Source organism: Piliocolobus tephrosceles, chromosome 2, assembly GCF_002776525.5.
Source record: "Piliocolobus tephrosceles isolate RC106 chromosome 2, ASM277652v3, whole genome shotgun sequence".
Classification (NCBI taxonomy): Eukaryota; Metazoa; Chordata; class Mammalia; order Primates; family Cercopithecidae; genus Piliocolobus; species Piliocolobus tephrosceles.
The window spans coordinates 78,346,312-78,366,357 of NC_045435.1; the positions used below are offsets into that span (position 1 = coordinate 78,346,312).

The window sequence follows — 20,046 nt, forward strand, 5'->3', positions numbered from 1 at the left end:
TTTTTTTTTTTTTTTTTTTTTTTTTTATGAGACGGAGTCTCGCTCTGTCGCCCAGGCTGGAGTGCAGTGGCTCTATCTTGGCTCACTGTAAGCTCCGCCTCTCGGGTTTACGCCATTCTCCTGCCTCAGCCTCCCGAGTAGCTGGGACTACAGGCGCCCACCATCTCGCCCGGCTAGTTTTTTGTCTTTTTTAGTGGAGACGGGGTTTCACCGTGTTAGCCAGGATGGTCTCGATCTCCTGACCTTGTAATCCACCCGTCTCGGCCTCCCAAAGTGCTGGGATTACAGGCTTGAGCCACCGCGCCCGGCCGATATTTTCTTAATTATGAAAAATGAGAAATAAAATGCACTCCTTCCCCTCCCCCCATAGAAAAGGCGTTAAGTTGTATCTGGCCATGTTGATCTTTACCAGAAACCACACTTTGCAGCCATGTAAGTGTTCTCTTCACAAAGCTAGTGTGCGTGAAGTCAGGTGCCAGTCACAACGCCAAACGCCTTGAAATGGCTTCTACCCACTATAATGTTCTGAGCAGAACGGTGTTCTTGCAGCTGCCTCACAGTCATAAACAGGATGTCTTAGCAAGGAAGTATCTGCCAGGGGTTAACAATAGCTCCCACTCCGGCTGGAAATCTGAGGCAGTCTTAGCGTAAGAGAAGGATAAATGAATCAGCAGCCAGATGGCCCACCCCCATCACTGACTACAGTGATCTGGGGCAAGACCAAACAACCTTGACTCCCTACCCCGTGATTCCTCTTCTGAAAAATGGGAGCAATGGGCTACTGCACTAAAATCACCAAGCCGCAAACTTGCCCTTTCCATCTAAGCAGAAGGATTTCTTAAAGCCTTAGAAAAACAAGGCAGAATAAAACAGTCATAAAATGTGTTATAAAGAAGGCTTGGGGTATCTTTGAGGATTACACCCATATATTTTTGTTTCCGAGAACATCACTCTTGAAGCCATGAAATCATCTCCAACACCAGAGGACACGTCTCCAACACAACATCAGAGGACCAACACTCACCTCTGCCATAGGCCCTGGCTTTCTTCGGGTTGAGCTTGGGTTTGAGAGGAGCCCCTGGCTTGAGCTTGGCTTTGGGGAACTGAGACAGGTAAGTCATAACTGAGTGCTCGTCCACATCTGGGTGAATGATTTCTTCAGGAGTGATGACCTAGGATAACGACATGGTGGATGAACACCCAGAACACATCACTTAGCAACTATTGAAGTGTTTGCAAATGCCTCTTAAGTCAAGCACTACAAATATTAGGAAACTGAGTCAGCTTCTCAATTAAGTGAAATTACATTAAACCAACAGACCAACATCAGTGTTTTTAACCATTTTTGAGAAATTGCAGACCCCTTTGAAAGCTAGGGGCCCCTCTCCAAAAAATTCTGCATGTAACTTCCAAAAGTTCATTGTCTTCCCCATTCCCCAAAAGTCCATTTACTCCTCTGGTCAAAGCTTTCAAAAATGATGAAAGGATAAACTATAGCAAGTCAGGAAAATGAAGAAAGAAGCACACACAGGATGAGAGCATGTTACAAAAAAGTGCACAGGTTAACCAGCTTTTTCCTTTCCTCATATATTCATGGTCTTTATCTGTATTAACTCTACTAATTAAAAAAGGTAAATAAAAAAGAAACAACATATAAATATTAGATATGTGATGTCAATATACTAGGAGCCATTAAAAAAATAGGGAAGCCAGGGGTGGTGGCTCGTGACTGTAATCCCATTGCTTTAGGAGGCCGAGACAAGAGAATCACTCGAGGTCAGGAGTTTGAGACCAGCCTGGCCAACATGGTGAAACCCAATCTCCACTAAAACTACAAAAATTAGCCCGGTGTGGTGGCAGACACCTGTAATCCCAGCTACTAGAGAGGCTGAGGCAGGAGGATGGCTTGAACCCAGGAGGCAGAGGTTTCAGTGAGCCAAGATCATGCCACTGCCCTCCAGCCTGGGTGACAGAAGAGTAAGACGCCGTCTCTTAAAAAAAAAAAAAAAAAAAAGTCTGGGTGCAGTGGCTCACGCATGTAATCCCAGCACTTTGGGAGGCCGAGGTGGGCGGATCATGAGGTCACGAGTTCGAGACAACCCTGGCCAACATGGTGAAACCCCATTTCTACTAAAAATACAAAATTAGCCGGGTACGGTGGCACACACCTGCGGTCCCAGCTATTCAGGAGGCTGAGGCAGGAGAATCGCTTGTACCTAGGAGGCGAATTGCAGTGAGCTGAGATCGTGCCACTGCACTCCAGCCTGTGTGGCAGAGCAAGACTCTGTCTCAAATAAATAAATAAATAAATAAATAAATAAATAAATAAATAGGGAGTGGGTGAATTTCTCTTGACATTCAGTTTAGGAGCAAGACTAGACCCACCCTGGACAGGTGACCTCCCTGAAAGTGCCACCACCTCAATTTCAGTACCATCACCTGACCCAGCCCTAAACAGCATGCAGAGTCCTCCCTGCCTCCAGCAATGGTGCTAAGGAGATAAATCACACTTCCTTGGATGAACAGAGGCTGTGTCTCATGAACCAGGTTTACCATGTGCAACGAACAACAGATGTGTCCAACTTCCCTCCCCATGTGATAAACAGCACCAGAAAACATTCTGACCATTAGCCTGCAGGAACAAAAGAGCTACTTGGGTTTGAACAGTCGCCTTCAATGCATTCCATAAAAAGTAGGATGTGTGTCGATTTGGCATTTCTTCCCGGCAGCTCCTTCAACAACTTCACCCATGCCAACATCACATGAACATAAAAAGGAGACAGTTTAGGTTTAAGCGGAGATGAAAAACACACCACACCACTTCCTGAGTGGACGAGCCAAGAAACAAATGGGCCATGTAGGAGAGACATGACTCCAAAACCAAATCAAAGAAACAGGCACGTTGTTCTACCTTCCAAGGGACCCTGTTAAAAAATACACTGAACTCAGACCTCAATGCAGCCTACAGCGAGGCCATCAGTCCCATGGCACTGGCTACCTGCAATCTTCCCTGGCTAGCCTTTGGACATGGGACTCATGGTGCCTAACTGTTAGAGGGAGTTTCTGGAAAGAAAACACTGGTTTTCCTCCCAGCTAGGAAGATCAGACTTCAACTAAGCAATGTGACTACTGTAGATGGTATCCAAGACTTACTTGATTTCTGAGTCCTCTTGTTATATTCCTATGATAGGATTATGGGTGATAGAGATTATTCCAGAATTTCCATTAATGGTGGATTATCCTGGCTTACATGTTTTTAAAAGTTTTAAGTCGGCTGGGCGCAGTGACTCACGCCTATAATCCCAGCACTTTGGGAGACTGAGGCGGGCAGATCATGATGTCAGGAGTTTGAGACCAGCCTGACCAACATGGTAAAATCTGTCTTTACTAAAAATACAAAAATTAGCCAGGCGCAGTGGCGGGCACCTGTAATCCCAGCTACTCAGGAGGCTGAGGCAGGAGAATTGCTTGAACCCGGGAGGTGGAGGTTGCAGTGAGCCGAGATCATACCACTACACTCTAGCCTGGGCGACAGAGCGAGCCTCCATCCAAAAAACAAAAAAAAAAACAAAAAAACAAAACAAAAGTTTTAAGTCCTATGACTTTTCCTAAGCTACTGGATTAAAATTACCTTCTAAAATGTAGATTGAAAAATGGTCAAATACTATCAATTTCTTATGGCTCAACCTAATAGTTAGGGTTCATATTTGTAGTCTGGGGTTTAAAGGTAGCCTTCAAAATATTTAGAGAAGAAATACTAGGAAATTTGCCAGTGTGTGACAAAGAAGAGTGACATGAAAATTTCTGGATGATCTACATTAAACCAACACACTAAGATCTATAAGCACCTAAGTCAATGAGAACCTACTATTATGGGTAAACTGAGGAAGATGAGAGCGCATCACAAGCAATGCTCTTTTAAGTCTCAATGCCAAGAAGGTCGGGCTGCCTCCCTGACCCAGGAAGGCATCCACAGGACAAGCTAGTGGTGGGGGCAACCTCACAGGACCTGGCACACTTGTGCATACCTGTGGGACACCCAGCCAGTCATCTGCCTGCTGCATGGCTTCTCGTGCGTTATCTACAGGCTTCTGTGGGTCCCAGGATTCCCAGTCTGGGCACAGACCTGTTAACAGAACACAAAAGATGCTTTTAGCATTAGCTGACCAAAGAGATTAAAGGAAACCATGTGCCTAAACTCACCCCATTTGTTCTTTTAATTCAGAGAATGATTTTTTCTTAAAATCTGAGCGAATCATATATTTAATAGGCAAAAAGTATCACAGGTATGAGTGTGCCAGGGTATAAAATATCCTCCACCACTGAGACTTCTCCGGGTGCTATGTTCTGGCATGAAGATGGGGATTATCCATTCCTTGAAGGAGTGGTGTTAAAAAATAAACAAAGCTTGGAAAAAGCCTGGTGCCTTTATGCAGGAGGGATTTTTTTTTAACTCTATTCCTGGATATACCTAAAAAGTCTAGAGTAGCATCTTGTGTGATTCAAAAATCCACTTGCTCAAAGGCACAAACCTAGAATTATCTTAAAAGGCTTTATAAGCACAACAGGTAAAGGACTAGAGTAAAAACTCCCAGGTTTAAATTGAAAAGAGGTATCCTAAAATATGTCCTTAAATGGAAGTTAAAAAGAGGATATTAGGAAATCAATTAATGCTGCACTTTGAATTTTTCCTGGATGACACCAACTTATAGGCTCTCAAGGAAGAATGAGGTCTTCAGCCCTCCCCTACCCAACTACACTAGCTCTGCTTTGAGTATGTCAAGAACCACTAACTAACTAAATACTAATGTGCCCAGTAAATACAGAATACACAGTAAATGGAAAATATGATTAATACCTTTTTTTATTAAAATCAACTTTAGGGGGTGTGTGTAAACTCTGGCTCTGGTCTTTCTACCCATCAGTCTAAACCCTCCAGTGGGAATAATTACAACCTTCATATACACTCAGCCACTAAGAAATAAGCAGCCCATCAAGGGTGGAAAAGGCTCCAGCTGGATCCTGACCAAGTGCTATTTCACAGTAACACAGAAAGAAAAGGGTGGAGAATGCCATATATAGTCAATAAAAATGGGTACTTTCCACTCCATGGAAGTTTTTAGATTTTCATGCCAAGCCACCTAATAGGACCAAATGTTTCTCCAAATCCAACAAGAAACTGAGCACCAATGTGGGATGACACAGGATTTTGGAGTCTGGAAGCTAAACCCAAGTCTTGCTTCTAAGCACCAACTCCTTCATTGGAATTTGGATAAAAGGCTCAACTTGATGCTCAAACATGTCTATGGATATATCTAGAAGATCTGTCCTTGGAAGGGTAAACAGAGCCAGTTTTAGTTTCCTTAGCCGTTTTATAATGGGCCAAGACCTGGAGAAATACACCAATCAAAGCAACGATAGCATTTCTGTTGAAAACCAGAATGTTTGGGACCCACATGCCCCCATCCTGGACAGATGGTTTAGGCAGCCCTGGGCACTTACCTGGAGCACAGCTGTCTACCAGGGCTCCCAGGGCTTTGCCATCTTGCCAGTTCTGGTTAAAGTTGGTGATGGGCAAGTAGGGGATCTTGTTCTGAATCCACCCCAGCAGCCTCTGCTTTGGCGTCTGCTTCTTGGCATCATCATCCCCTTCATCCTCCCACACGGGCATGGAGATGGAGTAGTGGAGGATCAGCGTCCACACCAGACCCAAGATGAGCTTCAGGTTCCCATCCACAATGGCTTTGCTATCTGCGGAGAGAGGCACAGGCTTGGTCAGTCCTTTGGGTTACACAAGTGTAAATTATGCTCCTTATATAAATGTAAATGGAGTCTTCAACTATTAGAGAACCATACTGAGATACTTAAAGAGTGAAAGGATGTAATGCTGAAATTCGCTTCAAAACACTTGAGGACAAGAAGAGATGAAATATGATTCCAAAATGCTGTTAACGGATGTCACTGGATCATGGGTTCATGAGCACGTAAGATACCACTGTCTCTACTTTTCTGTATGCTTAAAATTTTCCATAATAATGGCCAGGTACAGCAGCTCACTCCTGTAACCCCAGCATTTTGGGAGGCCAAGGCAGGAGGATTGCTGTGAGCTCAGGAGTTCAAGACCAGCCTGGGCAACATGGCAAAGCTCCCTCTCTACCAAAAAAAAAAAAAAAATTAGCCAAGCATGGCAGCTCACTCCTATAGTCCCAGCTACTCAGGAAACTGAGGTTGGAGAATCGCTTAAGCCCGGGAAGACAAAGTTGCAGAGAGCCGAGGTCACGCCACTACACTCCAGCCTGGGCAACAAAGTGAGATGCTGTCTCAAAAACTGAAAGAAATCATTTCACAAATATAGATGATAAAAAGGAGTGACTGCATCCCAGAGGTAACAACCTGCTAATCTGGTAGTATACAGTGTACCAGATTTTGTGTGTGTGTGTGTGCGTGTGTGCACGTGTGCACGATCTGGGCTCACTGCAACCTCCGCCTCCCGGGTTCAAGCAAATCACTGTTCACATAACCCCAGAACCATCTTCCTCGTCAGGTACCTCTGTGCTTCCAAATTCACCAGGGTCCCTGCTACGCACAGTCAGCTCTTAAACATACAGCACACCTCAGAACCTACACAACACCCATCTGATCCGCTTTCCACTCTTGCCACTCCCACCCACCACACTGCAGGCTCAAAGACTCCTTGTTCCTGGACTACATCTTGCCCTGAGCCCCTGGACCTCTTCGTGTGTTCTCCATCCCTTTGATGGGAAGACCTTCACTCATCCGCCTGTGGGACAACTCCTGGCTCATAATTCTGACACCAGATTCTACAGCTGGTGGCACTTCACTCCCACCAGCATTTACGTGTGAGTTCCTTGGGCTCCCACCTCACTCCAGAACTGAAACCGCTTGCTGGGGAGTGACTGAGCTGTCTGCATCTTCGTGTCTCCCCAGCCACCCGCCAAGAGCCACCTGAACGCTGGTTGAATACATGCCAAACTACACTTAATGAAACCCAACCACAACCACATGAAAAGCAACTCACATGCTGATAAGGGGTGCGTGGCATGCCACTCAAAACTGAAAGGGTGACAGCTTTATTTAATTAACCTGATTATTGTTATATCCTCTTGCAACAAAAGACCCTCTTTAAGAGCCCACACCCAAACCATCAGAGAGAAATCATCAGAATTTAATTAATTAATCAGAATTAATTTTGCAGTTGCAGATTCAGTCATAATAAAACTTGATCATCTAACCCGGAAAAAACAAAGAGTATCATGGAGTGGCTGGTAAGAAAAACTAATTCAAGCAATCCTCACTCAAAGTTAAGGTTCCCAAGGACTTTCTCTATAATGAACTGTATAAATAATAACTTCGAAGCAGGACTGTCTATATAATTCATGGGGCTCAGAGAAAAATGAAATTACAGAGTTCCTTGTCCAAAACTTAAGAACTTCACACCAACATCCACTTTCTACTCTCCAAATGTATCACTAACGTTTAAGCCAGGCCCCTAAATACAGGAAACAGATACAAATTCACTGTGTTTTCTTGTAATTTAGCTCAAGAATTGCTTTCACTACCTACTTCCTCAAATTCCCATCTTTTGCCATGTGTTGCTGTCTTTAACTGTTTGAATCTAGCTTCACACACAGCCTCTTGCTTTTTTTAGTTTCTCTTCTTCGCTCTCTTTTGCAAGTATGAGTCTTGTTGATTCTGGGGAGGACAACCTGATTTCAGAACCATTTCCCAGCTCATTTCTCAGTATTACCAGAAGATACATCAAACTTAACTCCTAGGGGAGCAAGACCTGCCTGCCTCTAGACCAGTGGTTCTCAAAATTTAGCAGGTGTCAAAATCACCTGAAGGACATGTTAAACCACAGAATGCTGGGCTTGCTTTTAAAGTTTCTGATTTAACAGGCCGGGGGTGAAACAGGAGAATTTGAACTTCCCATAAATTCACAGGTAATGCTGATGCTCTGGGTCTGGGTCATAAGAGTAATTCTGATCATTCCATATTCTGTTTGTTGTCTCCTTTACTGAAAGTCTTTATAGCATGGGTTCTTCCTGAGTGTGGGGGAAAACCTGTGCCTTTACTCTAACCAATAGAACAATGGCAGAGGTGACGGGCTATTACTCCCATGACCATATTATGATGCATGAAACTCCACTTTAGCAGACAGGAGACAGATTCTCTTGCTGGCTGTGAGGAAACAGGCAGCTGTGTCATTAACTGCCTATGCAGAAGGCCCCGTGGCAGAGATATGAGTGTAGCCTCTAAAACCTGAGGTTAGCCTCCAAGCAACAGCTAGTAAAAAGCTGGGACCATCAGTGAGACAATCACATGGAAGCGGACTCTTTTAAAAACCTGAATGAACCTGAATGAATCTGAATGAAGTGGATTTTTCCTTAGTTAGGCATTCAGATGAAAATACAACCGAGATGGCACCTTCCTTGTAGTCTTGTGAGACCTGGAGCAAAGGACCTGGTCTTAAGCCATGGCTGGACTCTCCTGGCCCACAGAAACTGTGAGACAATAAATGAGCGTTGTTTGAAACTGCAACTCCCTACTGCCAAAAAAAAAAAAAAAAAATTAAGAACTTCAAGACAGCAACAGCAGAGCAATAAACCAAGCACAGGGCCCTTCTGAGCACACAGGTCATGTGGTCATGAAGCCAGCCCTCCTTTTAAGGTCCTGTGGTCAATCAAGGAGCAATGAATGGTCTGCACAAAACTCCGGGCCCTGCACAGAACTTGGTTATCCAAGGAATTCACCCCACGGGACCAGACATTTCCTGAGCTGGAAGTCCTTGACCATGACTGAATTTTTTGGATTAGCTATCCTGTTATTTGGTTGTTGTTTTGAAGTGCGATTGATTATGGAGTTACTACGTACTGATTATCAGAAATTCCAGATCAAACAAGTTCCCATGCCAATTGCCTTTAAGTTAAAGGGAGAAGAGCAAACTTCAAAAGGGTAATAAATAAATAAATAAATAGTGGGTATACTGTCAGGGTAACGGTGGTGGCCAGGCACCCTCAAGGCATTGATCTCTTGCACCAGGAGGGATTGGATGGAGCTATGAAGTCTCATCCAGCCACAGGCATTAGTCTGCAAAACTCTAACTTTCCCAAGTTATATGTTAAATGCTTTTCAAAAGCAGACTCACAGATTTGATTCAGAAACTTAACATGAAATCATTAACATGAAATCAGCTTGCTCTATTTTTACCCAGCTTACAAATGCTAGTCAAAAGGAATGAGACACAAGACTTTTTTGAAAAGATTTTGGGGGAAATATGACCCAGGTGAAATCTGAGCCAAATTTACAAAAAATACAATGCCCAGAACTTCTGTTTCCAATCGAATTCAAGGTGGGTGTTCACATGGGAAAGCCCCCTTTATGGTCTCATTGGGATAAATGATACCTTCCGTCTGCTATTCTAAGGAGCTACAGAGAGAGTCGTTCTCATTCCAAAACTGATTTTGACAGGTGAAGGTTCAAACGCTTCACCAAACTCTTGGAACAATAAAAAGATGGCGACTTGCCCAAAGACCTCCAGGTTCCCATCCACATGAAATAGGAGACTCCCCATGCCTGGAAAATGAAATGCTACACAGCATCACAGGATCAACAACGTCTGACCATCACATAGATGACATGCTTTTCAGACCTCATGGTTACGCCGAGGGTAAAACGTGGAGCAGAACCTTAAGAGGAGGAAAAGGCCAGATGAGACGGAAGCCTTTCAGCAGGATTCCACGTGAGGTCCGTGAGTTGCTCGAGGACCTTTTTCGGGAATAAAATAAACCAACGCCTACCAGGTCCGCCAAACCACCTAGAATCTGCTTAGATTTCAGTGGGTTGGAATTGGGCCATGGGTTTCTCCTCCTCAAATCCAGCCAATCACAATTCCCACACAACTGGTCCTGGCTCTGGACAACCCTGACCCTCAAACCACATACATTTTCTCAAACTACTTAAAATTACTCAGTGCTGCTTAGAAGTGAGCAGGGTGGGTATTTTTTGTTTTGTTTTGTTTCATAGCTAGAAACTTAACTTGAGCTACTACAAATTCTGGGATGGAATGTTTTCATGTCACTTCTGTAAATCAGTTCTCTGGTCCTGGTGAAGGAGCATTCTGGAATGGATGCATTTATGGGGGTGGAAATCAGCTATTTTTAGGCAACCTTCAGAAGCATCTTGGAAACATCTTATTTGTGGACGAGTTCCCCAGAGGTCAGGGAGATGGTGGCCTTTTACCTCTCTACTCACATCAGGAGGGCCCAGATCCACATTACCATGTGTATGCCTACTACATTCCTGCACCAAACCATCCAGGGAGTTCCCAAAGATCAGTTCCAGCAGCTTCTCTCCTGGTTGTTACTGATTAACCAGGGTGACCGAGGTGGTGGCCCATGAGGAGAGGCATGGACAGACACTATTCTACATTTTTGCCCTCCTGGGAAGGAATAAGTCATCCTTTGGCCATAAGGTGCTGCGTCAGAAACAGCCAACAAAGTGACTGTAAGAATCAAGGAGGCCGGGCGCGGTGGCTCAAGCCTGTAATCCCAGCACTTTGGGAGGCCGAGACGGGCGGATCACGAGGTCAGGAGTTCGAGACCATCCTGGCTAACACGATGAAACCCCATCTCTACTGAAAAAAACAAAAAGCTAGCCGGGCGAGGTGGCTGGCGCCTGTAGTACCAGCTACTCGGGAGGCTGAGGCAGGAGAATGGTGTAAACCCGGGAGGTGGAGCTTGCAGTGAGCTGAGATCCGGCCACTGCACTCTAGCCTGGGGGACGGAGCGGGACTCCGCCCCCTCTCCCAAAAAAAAAAAAAAAAAAAAAAAAGAATCAAGGAGAGGCCAGGCACAGTGGCTCACACCTATAATCTCAGCACTTTGGGAGGCCAAGGCAGGAGGATCACTTGGGGTCAGGAGCTTGAGACCTGCCTGGTCAACATGGTGAAACCCCCATCTCAATTAAAAATACAAAAATTAGGTGGGCATGGTGACGTGTGCCTGTAATCCCAGCTACTTGGGTGGCTGAGGCACAAGAATTGCTTGAACCTGGGAGCCAGAGGTTGCAGTGAGCCAAGATTGCCTCACTGCACTCCAGCCTGGGAGACAGAGGGAGACTCCATCTCAAAAAAAAAAAAAAAAAAAAAAGAATCAAGGAGAGATGGGGTGTGTAGGCCAGGTGGTTCATCTCTGTAATCCCAGCACTATGGGAAGCTGAGACAGGAGGATAGCTTGAGCCCAGGAGTTCAAGACCAGAGCCTGGGCGACATAGGGAGACCCTGTCACTACAAATAATAATAAAAAAAATTAGTCAGGTATGGTGGTGAATGACCATTAGTACCTACTACTTGAAAGGCTGAGGCAGGAGAATTGCTTGAAGCAGAAGATCAAGGCTGCAGTGAGCCATGATCACGCCACTGCACTCCAAGCTGGGCAACAGAGTAAGACTGTCTCAAAAAAAAGAAAGACAGCGAGCCTGTAATCCCAGCACTTTGGGAGGCCAAGGGAGGCAGTTCACGAGGTCGGGAGTTCGAGACCATCCTGGCCAACATGGTGAAACTCAGTCTCTACTAAAAATACAAAAATTTGCTGGGCATGGTGGCATGTGCCTGTAGTCCCAGCTACTCGGAAGGCTGAGGCAGGAGAATCGCTTGAACCTAGGAGGCAGAGGTTGCAGAGAGCCAAGATGGCACCACTGCACTCCAGCCTGGGCGACTGAGAGAGACTCTGTCTCAAAAAAAGAGAGAGATGGGGTACGTGCTTGACACAAGTTACCAAGCCCATAGACACTTGCACTAAGACTTGGCCATCTGGGGAACAGGATGCCATGCACTGCGCACTCTGCCCCTCATCTCTACCACCCGGAGAGGCTGCATGGTGGAGGGGTTGCAAACACAGGCTCAGGAACCAGCAGCTTGACTAGATACGTAAGTTTGAACAAACCATCTCCGAACCTTATTTTTCCTCATCTACCAAATAGAAATGGCCACAGTCAACTACTTCCCAGGGCTGTTGTAAGGAGTAGGTAGGTTAGAGAACGCCAAGTGTCGGCCGGGCACAGTGGCTCACACTTGTAATCCTGGCACTTTGGGAGGCCTAGGCAGGCAGATCACTGAGGTCAAGAGTTCGAGACCAGCCTGGCCAACATGGTGAAACCCTGTCTCCACTAAAAATAAAAAAATTAGCAGGGCATAATGGCAGGCACCTGTAATTCCAGCTACTGGGGAGGCTGAGGCATGAAAATCACTTGAACCCAGGAGGCGCGGTTGCAGTGATCCGAGATCACGCCACTGCACTCCAGCCTGGGGGACAGAACGAGACTGTCTCAAAAAAAAAAAGAAAAAAAAAGAGTCAAGCACAATGCCTGTCTCACAGTTGGCTGCTCAATAATGTTCCCTCCCTTCCCTCCATCCTCATTTTCCTAATACTTAAGTACCTGCTATGTGCCAAACACTCTTCCCTAGGGCCAGACATCCACAAGACATACTCCAAGTGTTTTGTGCAAGCAACAAGAAATGAAAAGAAGTACCTTGTGAATTAACAGGTGGTTGAAATGTTCGATTTATCACTTCTCTGAGTCAAGTAATTCATTAGGAGGGCCATGACCACCACCTCCAAGGCCCCTGCTCTCCTGTTCCAAGGGGAGGCTGACCTCTAACGCTGCAGCGAATCTGGGGCACATGAGGTCCCTGCAAGGAGGACATGTCTGAGAAAGAATTTTAGGTGGTTCCTGGTGCTACTCTGAGGGTCTTGGGCCATGCTGGCCTTCTAAACCACACAGCTCAGATGTGTCCTTCTTGCAGAGATCTCACATGCAGCACCAAGAACCACCTGAAGAATTGAACTATGGGCTGGGCACGGTGGCTCATGCCTATAGTCCCAGCACTTTGGGAAGCTGAGGCAGTCGGACCACCTGAGGTCAGGAGTTCGAGACCAGCCTGGGCAATATGGTGAAACCCTGTCTCTACTAAAAATACAAAAATTAGCCAGGCATGGTGGTGGGTGCCTATAATCCCAGCTACTCGGGAGGTTGAGGCACAAGAATCACTTGAACCCAGGAAGCAGAGCTCGCAGCGAGCCGAGATCACTCCATTGCACTCCAGCCTGGGCAACAGAGTGAGACTCCATCTCAGAGAGAGAGAGAAAAACAAAGAATTGAACTACTGATATTTTATCAAACCTCCCTGAAAGAGAAAAGCAGCACATATGGGTCAGGGGTCTGGCCCCTCCCCCCTCCTTTTTTTAAGATAGGGTCTCAGTCATCCAGGCTAGAGTGCAATGGTACAATCTCTGCTCACTGCAACATCCGCCTCCTGGGCTCAAGCGATGCTTCCACCTAAGCCTCCTGGGTAGCTGAGACTACAGGCACATGCCACCCACCTGGCTAATTTAATTTTTTATAGAGACGGGGTTTCGTCATGTTGCCCAGGCTGGTCACAAACTGGCCCCTCCTTAACATCCCAGTTTACCTTGCCTCATGCTCACCTGGACTGGAACTCCTTATCCATCCTCTTTCCTGACCTGGCTAATGCCTCTTCTATATCCAATTCTGCGCAAAACTAGAATAGATCCTGACTGTCTTGGCTGCTTGGGTGAGCCTACAGCAGCAGCAGCCTGTGAAGAGCTGCTGCAAGGCCACCCCACATTGAAAAGGTCAGATCTCCTGCATCCAGACCCCAGGCCAGCAGGACCTGGTGCCCACTGATAGTCCAGGTCAGTTTTGCAGTTTCTCTCCATCCTTGCCTGTTTTCTGAGCCCAGACAAACCATGGCTGAATTGTAGGCTTCAGCTGTCCAAACAAAAGGGCATTCTGAACCAAAGCGGGGACAGCTCTCCTCAGGTCCTCAGCTCTCCTCAGGTCCTCAGTCAAAACCAAGGCAGATGCAACCCATCTCCCTGGAGAGCAGGTTAACGAGGACCATGTTGGTCAGCTGTCCTGGTCAGCTGCCCAGGACCGGAGTCACATTTTCAAGTCCCACAGCCCTTCCATCCACACAGCCAATGAACTGTGCACTTTGGCTCAGGTACCCCAGAGGCCCCTGGGTAGGATGAAGGGGACCAAACTGTTTTATCTCCTCCTGCTCAGGGATTTTCTCCAGGACCTTGATCCAATAAAATGCTGCATGCCAACAAAGCAGACTCAAGGCCCTGACAACTGATGTCTATCTATGGCCTCGAAGATCCTTCATCCCCTTCTCCCTCCCAGGCATGCAGCTTCCACCCAGATGGTCAGCCAGCCTCCCCTGGAAGTCAGTGGTGTGCCTGTCTTTCAAATGGGCAACAAATGGTATGAAACGAGCCACAGCTTCAGGACCTGAACAGTGGGTGTGCCTGCTTCATGCACTCTCTCCCCGATTGCCAGCCAGGAGCCCGGACAGCGCAGTTACCTGGCTTTGGCCTGCACTAGGAGAGGCCCAGCAAGGTGAGGGAAGGAACCTGGGTCCCAGATGCCCTGCCAACCTGAAGACTGAAAAAACCCACACTCTACATGCTTTCCACAACTGTTTTTGTTGTTATTGTTTTTAAGAAAAGCTCTAGCCGGGCATGGTGGCTCACGCCTGTAATCTCAGCACTTGGGAGGCTGAGGCAGGTGGATCACGAGGTCAGGAGATCGAGACCATCCTGGCTAACACGGTGAAACCCCGTCTCTACTAAAAATACAAAAAATGAGCCAGGCGAGGTGGCGGGCACCTGTAGTCCCAGCTACTCGGAGGCTGAGGCAGGAGAATGGTGTGAACCTGGGAGGCGGAGCTTGCAGTGAGCCGAGATCGCACCACTCACTCCAGCCTGGGCGACACAGCAAGACTCCGTCTCAAAAAAAAAAAAAAAGAAAAGAAAAGAAAACCTCTGCCCTGGCGTGGTGGCTCACACCTGTAATCCAATCCCAGCACTTTGGGAGGCTGAGGTGGGCGGATCAAGATGTCCGGAGATTGAGACACCCTACCTCTACTAAAAATACAAAATAATAGCTGGGTGTGGTGGCGGGTGCCCGTAGTCCCAGCTACTTGGGAGGCTGAGGCAGGAGAATGGTGTGAACCCGGGAGGCAGAGCTTGCAGTGAGCTGAGATCGCACCACTGCACTCCAGCCTGGGTGACAGAGCGAGATTCTATCTCAAAAAAAAGAAAAAAGTAAAAAAAAAAAAAAAAAAAACCAAAAAAAAAACAACCTCTGTTACAGTGGTGGTTGAACTATAATGTGGGGATGTTCTCTGGGTTTTGGAAGACCAGAAGTCACATGGGCCTATCTCCATTGGTGAGAGAAAACATAAACCACAATAAAATAAAAGTAGACAAGGGGACTGAAGTTGGCTGGATTTCCAGTTCTCTTTCTTACTCATGAACTACTCAAAGATCACAAAGAAGGTGTTTGAATTAATTTTTATCCATCACTGTGTCAAGGGTTCGGATAAGATAGAGTTGACTTGGCAGGTCTTTTTATGTTAGTAGTTTTTCAAGGGATGATACAGTAGATCAGGAGCACCAAGTGGTGCTAGCACACTGTGTTGAGAAGGATTCTGAGGCCACATCTGGATTCAACAAAAAAAGGCTGCTAAAATGCATTAGAAATGTCGTCCATGAACAGGGTATGGAGAATGGAGGCAGTGAAGATTAGCAATGCCTGCCCTGGGCATGGCATGGGGGAGTGGCGGCCAGAATTTCTCCACAACAGAATTGAGTAAACATTCCCTAATCCCTGATTTGAGATTTCTACTATAGGCCCCTAACACATTCCTTATGCATAACCTCAGACTTCAAATTCCCTACTTTGCCAACTATTCCTTCTGTTCTGTCTCACTTGCTGGACAATTTTTGCCTCAAATATTTGGAACGAATCACTTCATAAATACCTTATTTTTATTTTGGGATAGAGAGTTTGGTGAACTTTCAGCTCATAGAATCTATGACGGTGTACTGCTTCATAAATTATCCCAGACACCCTCTTTCTGGTTAACAGGAATCGCTGTATTTAAAAGTTCCATTTTCATCACCCAATGCCTTTATTTTCAATGCCACTTTTGAAAAGGTAAAATTTTGAGAATTACTTGATATCCAACAACAAAGCCACCCATGATAAATGAGATGGGTCTGCTAAAGGGCCTAGGATATAGTAACTATCTTACCACTTTCTATCACTGGAAAATCCTTTAAAAGTTAAAACCAGGATTCTAACCTCTTGTTAGAAAGGTTAAAGAAGGAAAACAAAGAAGCAGGGCGTGGTGGCTCACGCCTGTAATCCCAGCATTTTGGGAGGCCAAGGCAGGTGGATTACCTGAGGTCAGAAGTTCGACACCAACCTGGTCAACAGGGTGAAACCCCGTTTCTACTAAAAATACAAAAATTAGTCAGGCATGGTGGCGGGCGCCTGTAATCCCAGCTACTCAGAAGGCCGAGGCAGGAGAATAGCTTGAACCCAGGAGGTAGAGGTTGCGGTGAGCCGAGATTTCGCCATTGTACTCTTGATGCCACTGGGCAACAAGAGCAAAACTCTGTCTCAAAAAAAAAAAAAAAAAAAAGATTAAAGAAGATGAAAAAAAGGATAGACACCTCAAAATGGTCAAAACAATTGCGTTCTAAACTAAGTTTTAGACCTCAAAGCAACAGGTCCCTATACAAACTCATTCTGTTGCTGCCACACAGTTCCCCTGGACAACTGACAGTTCAAGGCCCCCAAGGATGCCTGGGCATGAGCAGGAATGGAGGAGCTCAGAGCCCAGCCCCTAAGAGGCTCAGGTTAAAGCCCAGCATGAGCTCTGGAGGCCTCAGCCTGATGGCGGTCTGTGTCTCGCTCACAGCTTCCAGCTACAACTGCTCGGCAAACATTTCCAGCTGAAATAATAAATGCTGGCTGTGAATGGAGGTCCTCATGACCCTTTGACTCCAGCTCAGTTTGTCATGTGGTGAGGCCACCTCACCTGAAACACAGCCCAGGCTCCTGTGAGCTCAGCCAGGCCCACCCTGGGGCTGTGTACGCCACAGGGAATCCCTCGAGGAAAGGAGTGATAGGTGGAAGGCAGGGGGAACCATGCCTGGGAAAGACTCCTAAGCACCTCTTCTCCTCTAGATCTACGGCAACCAAAATACAACGGCAGCTTGTTCTCTTCCACCCCCTCTCCTGGGCCAGGCCCCATGCCACTTGCATCACCTTGTGCAATCCTCACAATGACCCTGTGAGGGTGGCTTTTAGGGCTAATCCCATTTTACAGATGACATAACAGAGGCCCACAGAGGTGAAGCCAACTGCCAAAAGTGACATAGGGGGAGAATCTAGATGGAAACTCACTTCTCTGTGTTGCCAAAGCCCGAACTCCTACTCTTGCTACTTCCCTGAATCTACATCATCTCATAACAACTTGATGAAGTGAGCTCAGTTACAACTCCCATTTTGGAGATGAGGAGACTGAGTACAGAGAAGTGATCCACCCCCATGCTGTGCTTGGGAGGTAAGCCAGGCTTCTCTGCCCCCCAGGGTAGGGCCTCTGAATTTCCACCTGCCCCAATCATTCCCACGATGCCCACACTGCCGAGGCTCTCAGGGAAAAACATGGTGGATAGGCAGCGTATGAACCATATAAACCCAGGGCACAGGAGGCACAGAGAGCACAGTCCCTTTGTCTCAGCCATGACTGACTCAGTCTCTACTACACCCTGAGAACTGGGGATTTCTTTTTTTTTTTGAGACAGGGTCTAGTGTCTTGCTCTGTCACCCAAGCTGGAGTGCAGTGGCACAATCACGGCTCACTGCAGTATCAACCATCAACCTCCAAGTCTCAAGCAATCCTCCCACCTCAGCCTCCTAAGTAGCTGGGACCACAGACACCTGCCACCACACCTGGCTTGTGTTGGGGGGGGGGGGGAGGTGTGGGGGTGGAGTGGGGGGAGACAAGGTTTTGCCGTGTTGCCCAGGCTAGTCTTGAACTCCTGAACTCAAGCAATCTGCCCACACTGGCCTCTCAAAGTGCTGGGATTACAGGCGTGAGCCACTGCACCTGGCTGGAACTGGGGATTCTAATGATAATGGGCTGTCCCTCCATTCAAGAGGTCCCCTATGCATGCCTCACTGCTTGGCACAGAGCTATTCTCAGATAACTCCTTGAGGGAATCAGGGAACTTGAGAGAAGATGCAGCTCTGCTCTTATTTACCCAAACCTATCAGCCTACGTGTTTTCCAGAAAACAGAAATTAGAGTTACTCATATAGTACTTGAAGATTCAATTTGCTCTATTTTTCTTTTCTCATATTCAATAAATATTTCCTAACTACCAGCCAGGTACAGTGGCTCATGCCTATAATCCCAGCACTTTAGGAGGCCAAGGTGGGTAGATCACCTGAAATCAGGAGTTTGAGACCAGCCTGGCGAAACTCAGGAGTTTGAGACCAGCCATGGTGAAACCCCATCTCTACTAAAAATACAAAAATTAGCTGGGCGTGGTGGTGAATGCCTATAGTCCCAGTTATTCGGGAGGCTGAGGCAGGAGAATTGCTTGAACCCGGGAGGTGGAGGTTGCAGTGGGCCAAGATCGCACCACTGCACTCCAGCCTAGGTGACAAGAGCGAGACTCCATCTCAAAAAATATATACATATTTTCTAACTGCCTACTGAGCTCCCAGCTCTGTGCTGAATACCAATTATAATTTTAAATGAGAAAGTTAAATTGGCTTTAAATGACTCTACAAAGAGATAACAGCATTATTATAATGAAAACCAGTGTCCACAGGGCAAGACATTGAGGGCCTTTTAAAGGAAGAAAAAAAAAAAACCTTTTGGCTTTCTGTCCCTCATACTAAGCTATGTTTCCTGAGAGTTTTTTCCCCCTTTTATGAAAAAAAGTTCATGATAATAATAAATAGGATAGGTATTTATCCTTTAATTGCAAACTTATAAAAGTTGAGCTTTGTTACAAAGTCAGATCAAGGTGGCTTCCTTGGTTTGAAAGAGAAGAAATCCGCTTCCATTTTTCCCCTGTAACTCACTGCAGGTTACAACTCATATAAGTCTGTTATAGAGATGGCAGCCTGCCCAAAGATTGTGAAGTCATAAAAGGAACAAAACTCCTAATTTAAAGTCTTGAGTAGGAACCAAGCTGAGGAAAATTCCAAATAATTTATAACCGCTGGCTCTGACCATCACCACAGAAAGGGGAGGAAGTCACAAGAAAGGAGGCCCTCAGAGGACAGATAGGGAGCATTCTGCCTGCTTTACCTACACTGACACTTTCTGGATGGTTCCTCCCTGTGCCCTGTCTTTAGCTCAGCTGACGGCTCAACTTTATATCCCCAAATCTGGACCTTTCAGCCCACAATTAGGTGAGGAGGCCTCCGAGCACACGTCCCACCCAATCCCAACAGAGCTCTCTGCAAAGAACTCTCTCAGCCCAGGGACCGACCTCTTTCTTACGGGTGGAATTCCATGCCACCAACATCCAGAGTAAAAAGCATGGTGCGGGGATGGGTAGAAACCACTCAAAGAAAGGGTCGCTGGCTGAAGTAACTGGTGGCCAAGTCACCCAGGAGTCAGGGGCATTAAGTCAGTCAGTGATGGGGCAGCTAGAAGTTCAGACGTCCTGCTAGGGCGTCAGAGAAGCCTGGTTCACCTCCCAAGCACAGTGACTTACTAGCTGTGTGACCATGAGTGGGTTGAGTGCCTGTGCCCAGTCTCCTCATCTGCAAAATGAGAGTCGGAACTGCCTCGCCTCATCAGGCTGCGGTAATACGATGGAGTAAAGCAAGCAAGCAGCACTGCCTGATGATCGTCCCATCAAATTCATGGGGGCTACTGCAACCACTGTTATTACTGCCATAGTATTATAACACATACAAGTTTGGGAGCTAAGGGTGCCTCCCCATTGGCATTGTGAAAAGGATTCAAGCCATTCAATTCTGGTTCAAGACTGCTCAGAGCCCAATGCCCTAGAATTCCACCTTCCAGCACAGATGAGCATTCCATCTGCTAATGACCACAAGAGCTGGGTCCCTAATGGGACACAGGATTAAACCTGATAGAATCAAGATGTTTCTTGCTCGG

The 20,046-nt window shown here is 46.5% G+C and overlaps 1 protein-coding gene across 2 annotated transcripts in view; it reads right to left on the bottom strand.

Moving 5' to 3' along the window:
- Window positions 1–20,046, bottom strand: part of FLNB (filamin B) — a 165,088-nt gene that overhangs the window by 89,291 nt on the left and 55,751 nt on the right. For both annotated transcript variants that reach the window (XM_023200844.2, XM_023200852.2), the window contains exons 2-4: window positions 5,503–5,751; window positions 4,029–4,126; window positions 1,025–1,172 (exon numbers count right to left, since the gene is read on the bottom strand). In XM_023200844.2, the coding sequence (XP_023056612.2) occupies window positions 1,025–1,172; window positions 4,029–4,126; window positions 5,503–5,751 (495 nt within the window). The remainder of the gene's footprint in view (window positions 1–1,024; window positions 1,173–4,028; window positions 4,127–5,502; window positions 5,752–20,046) is intronic.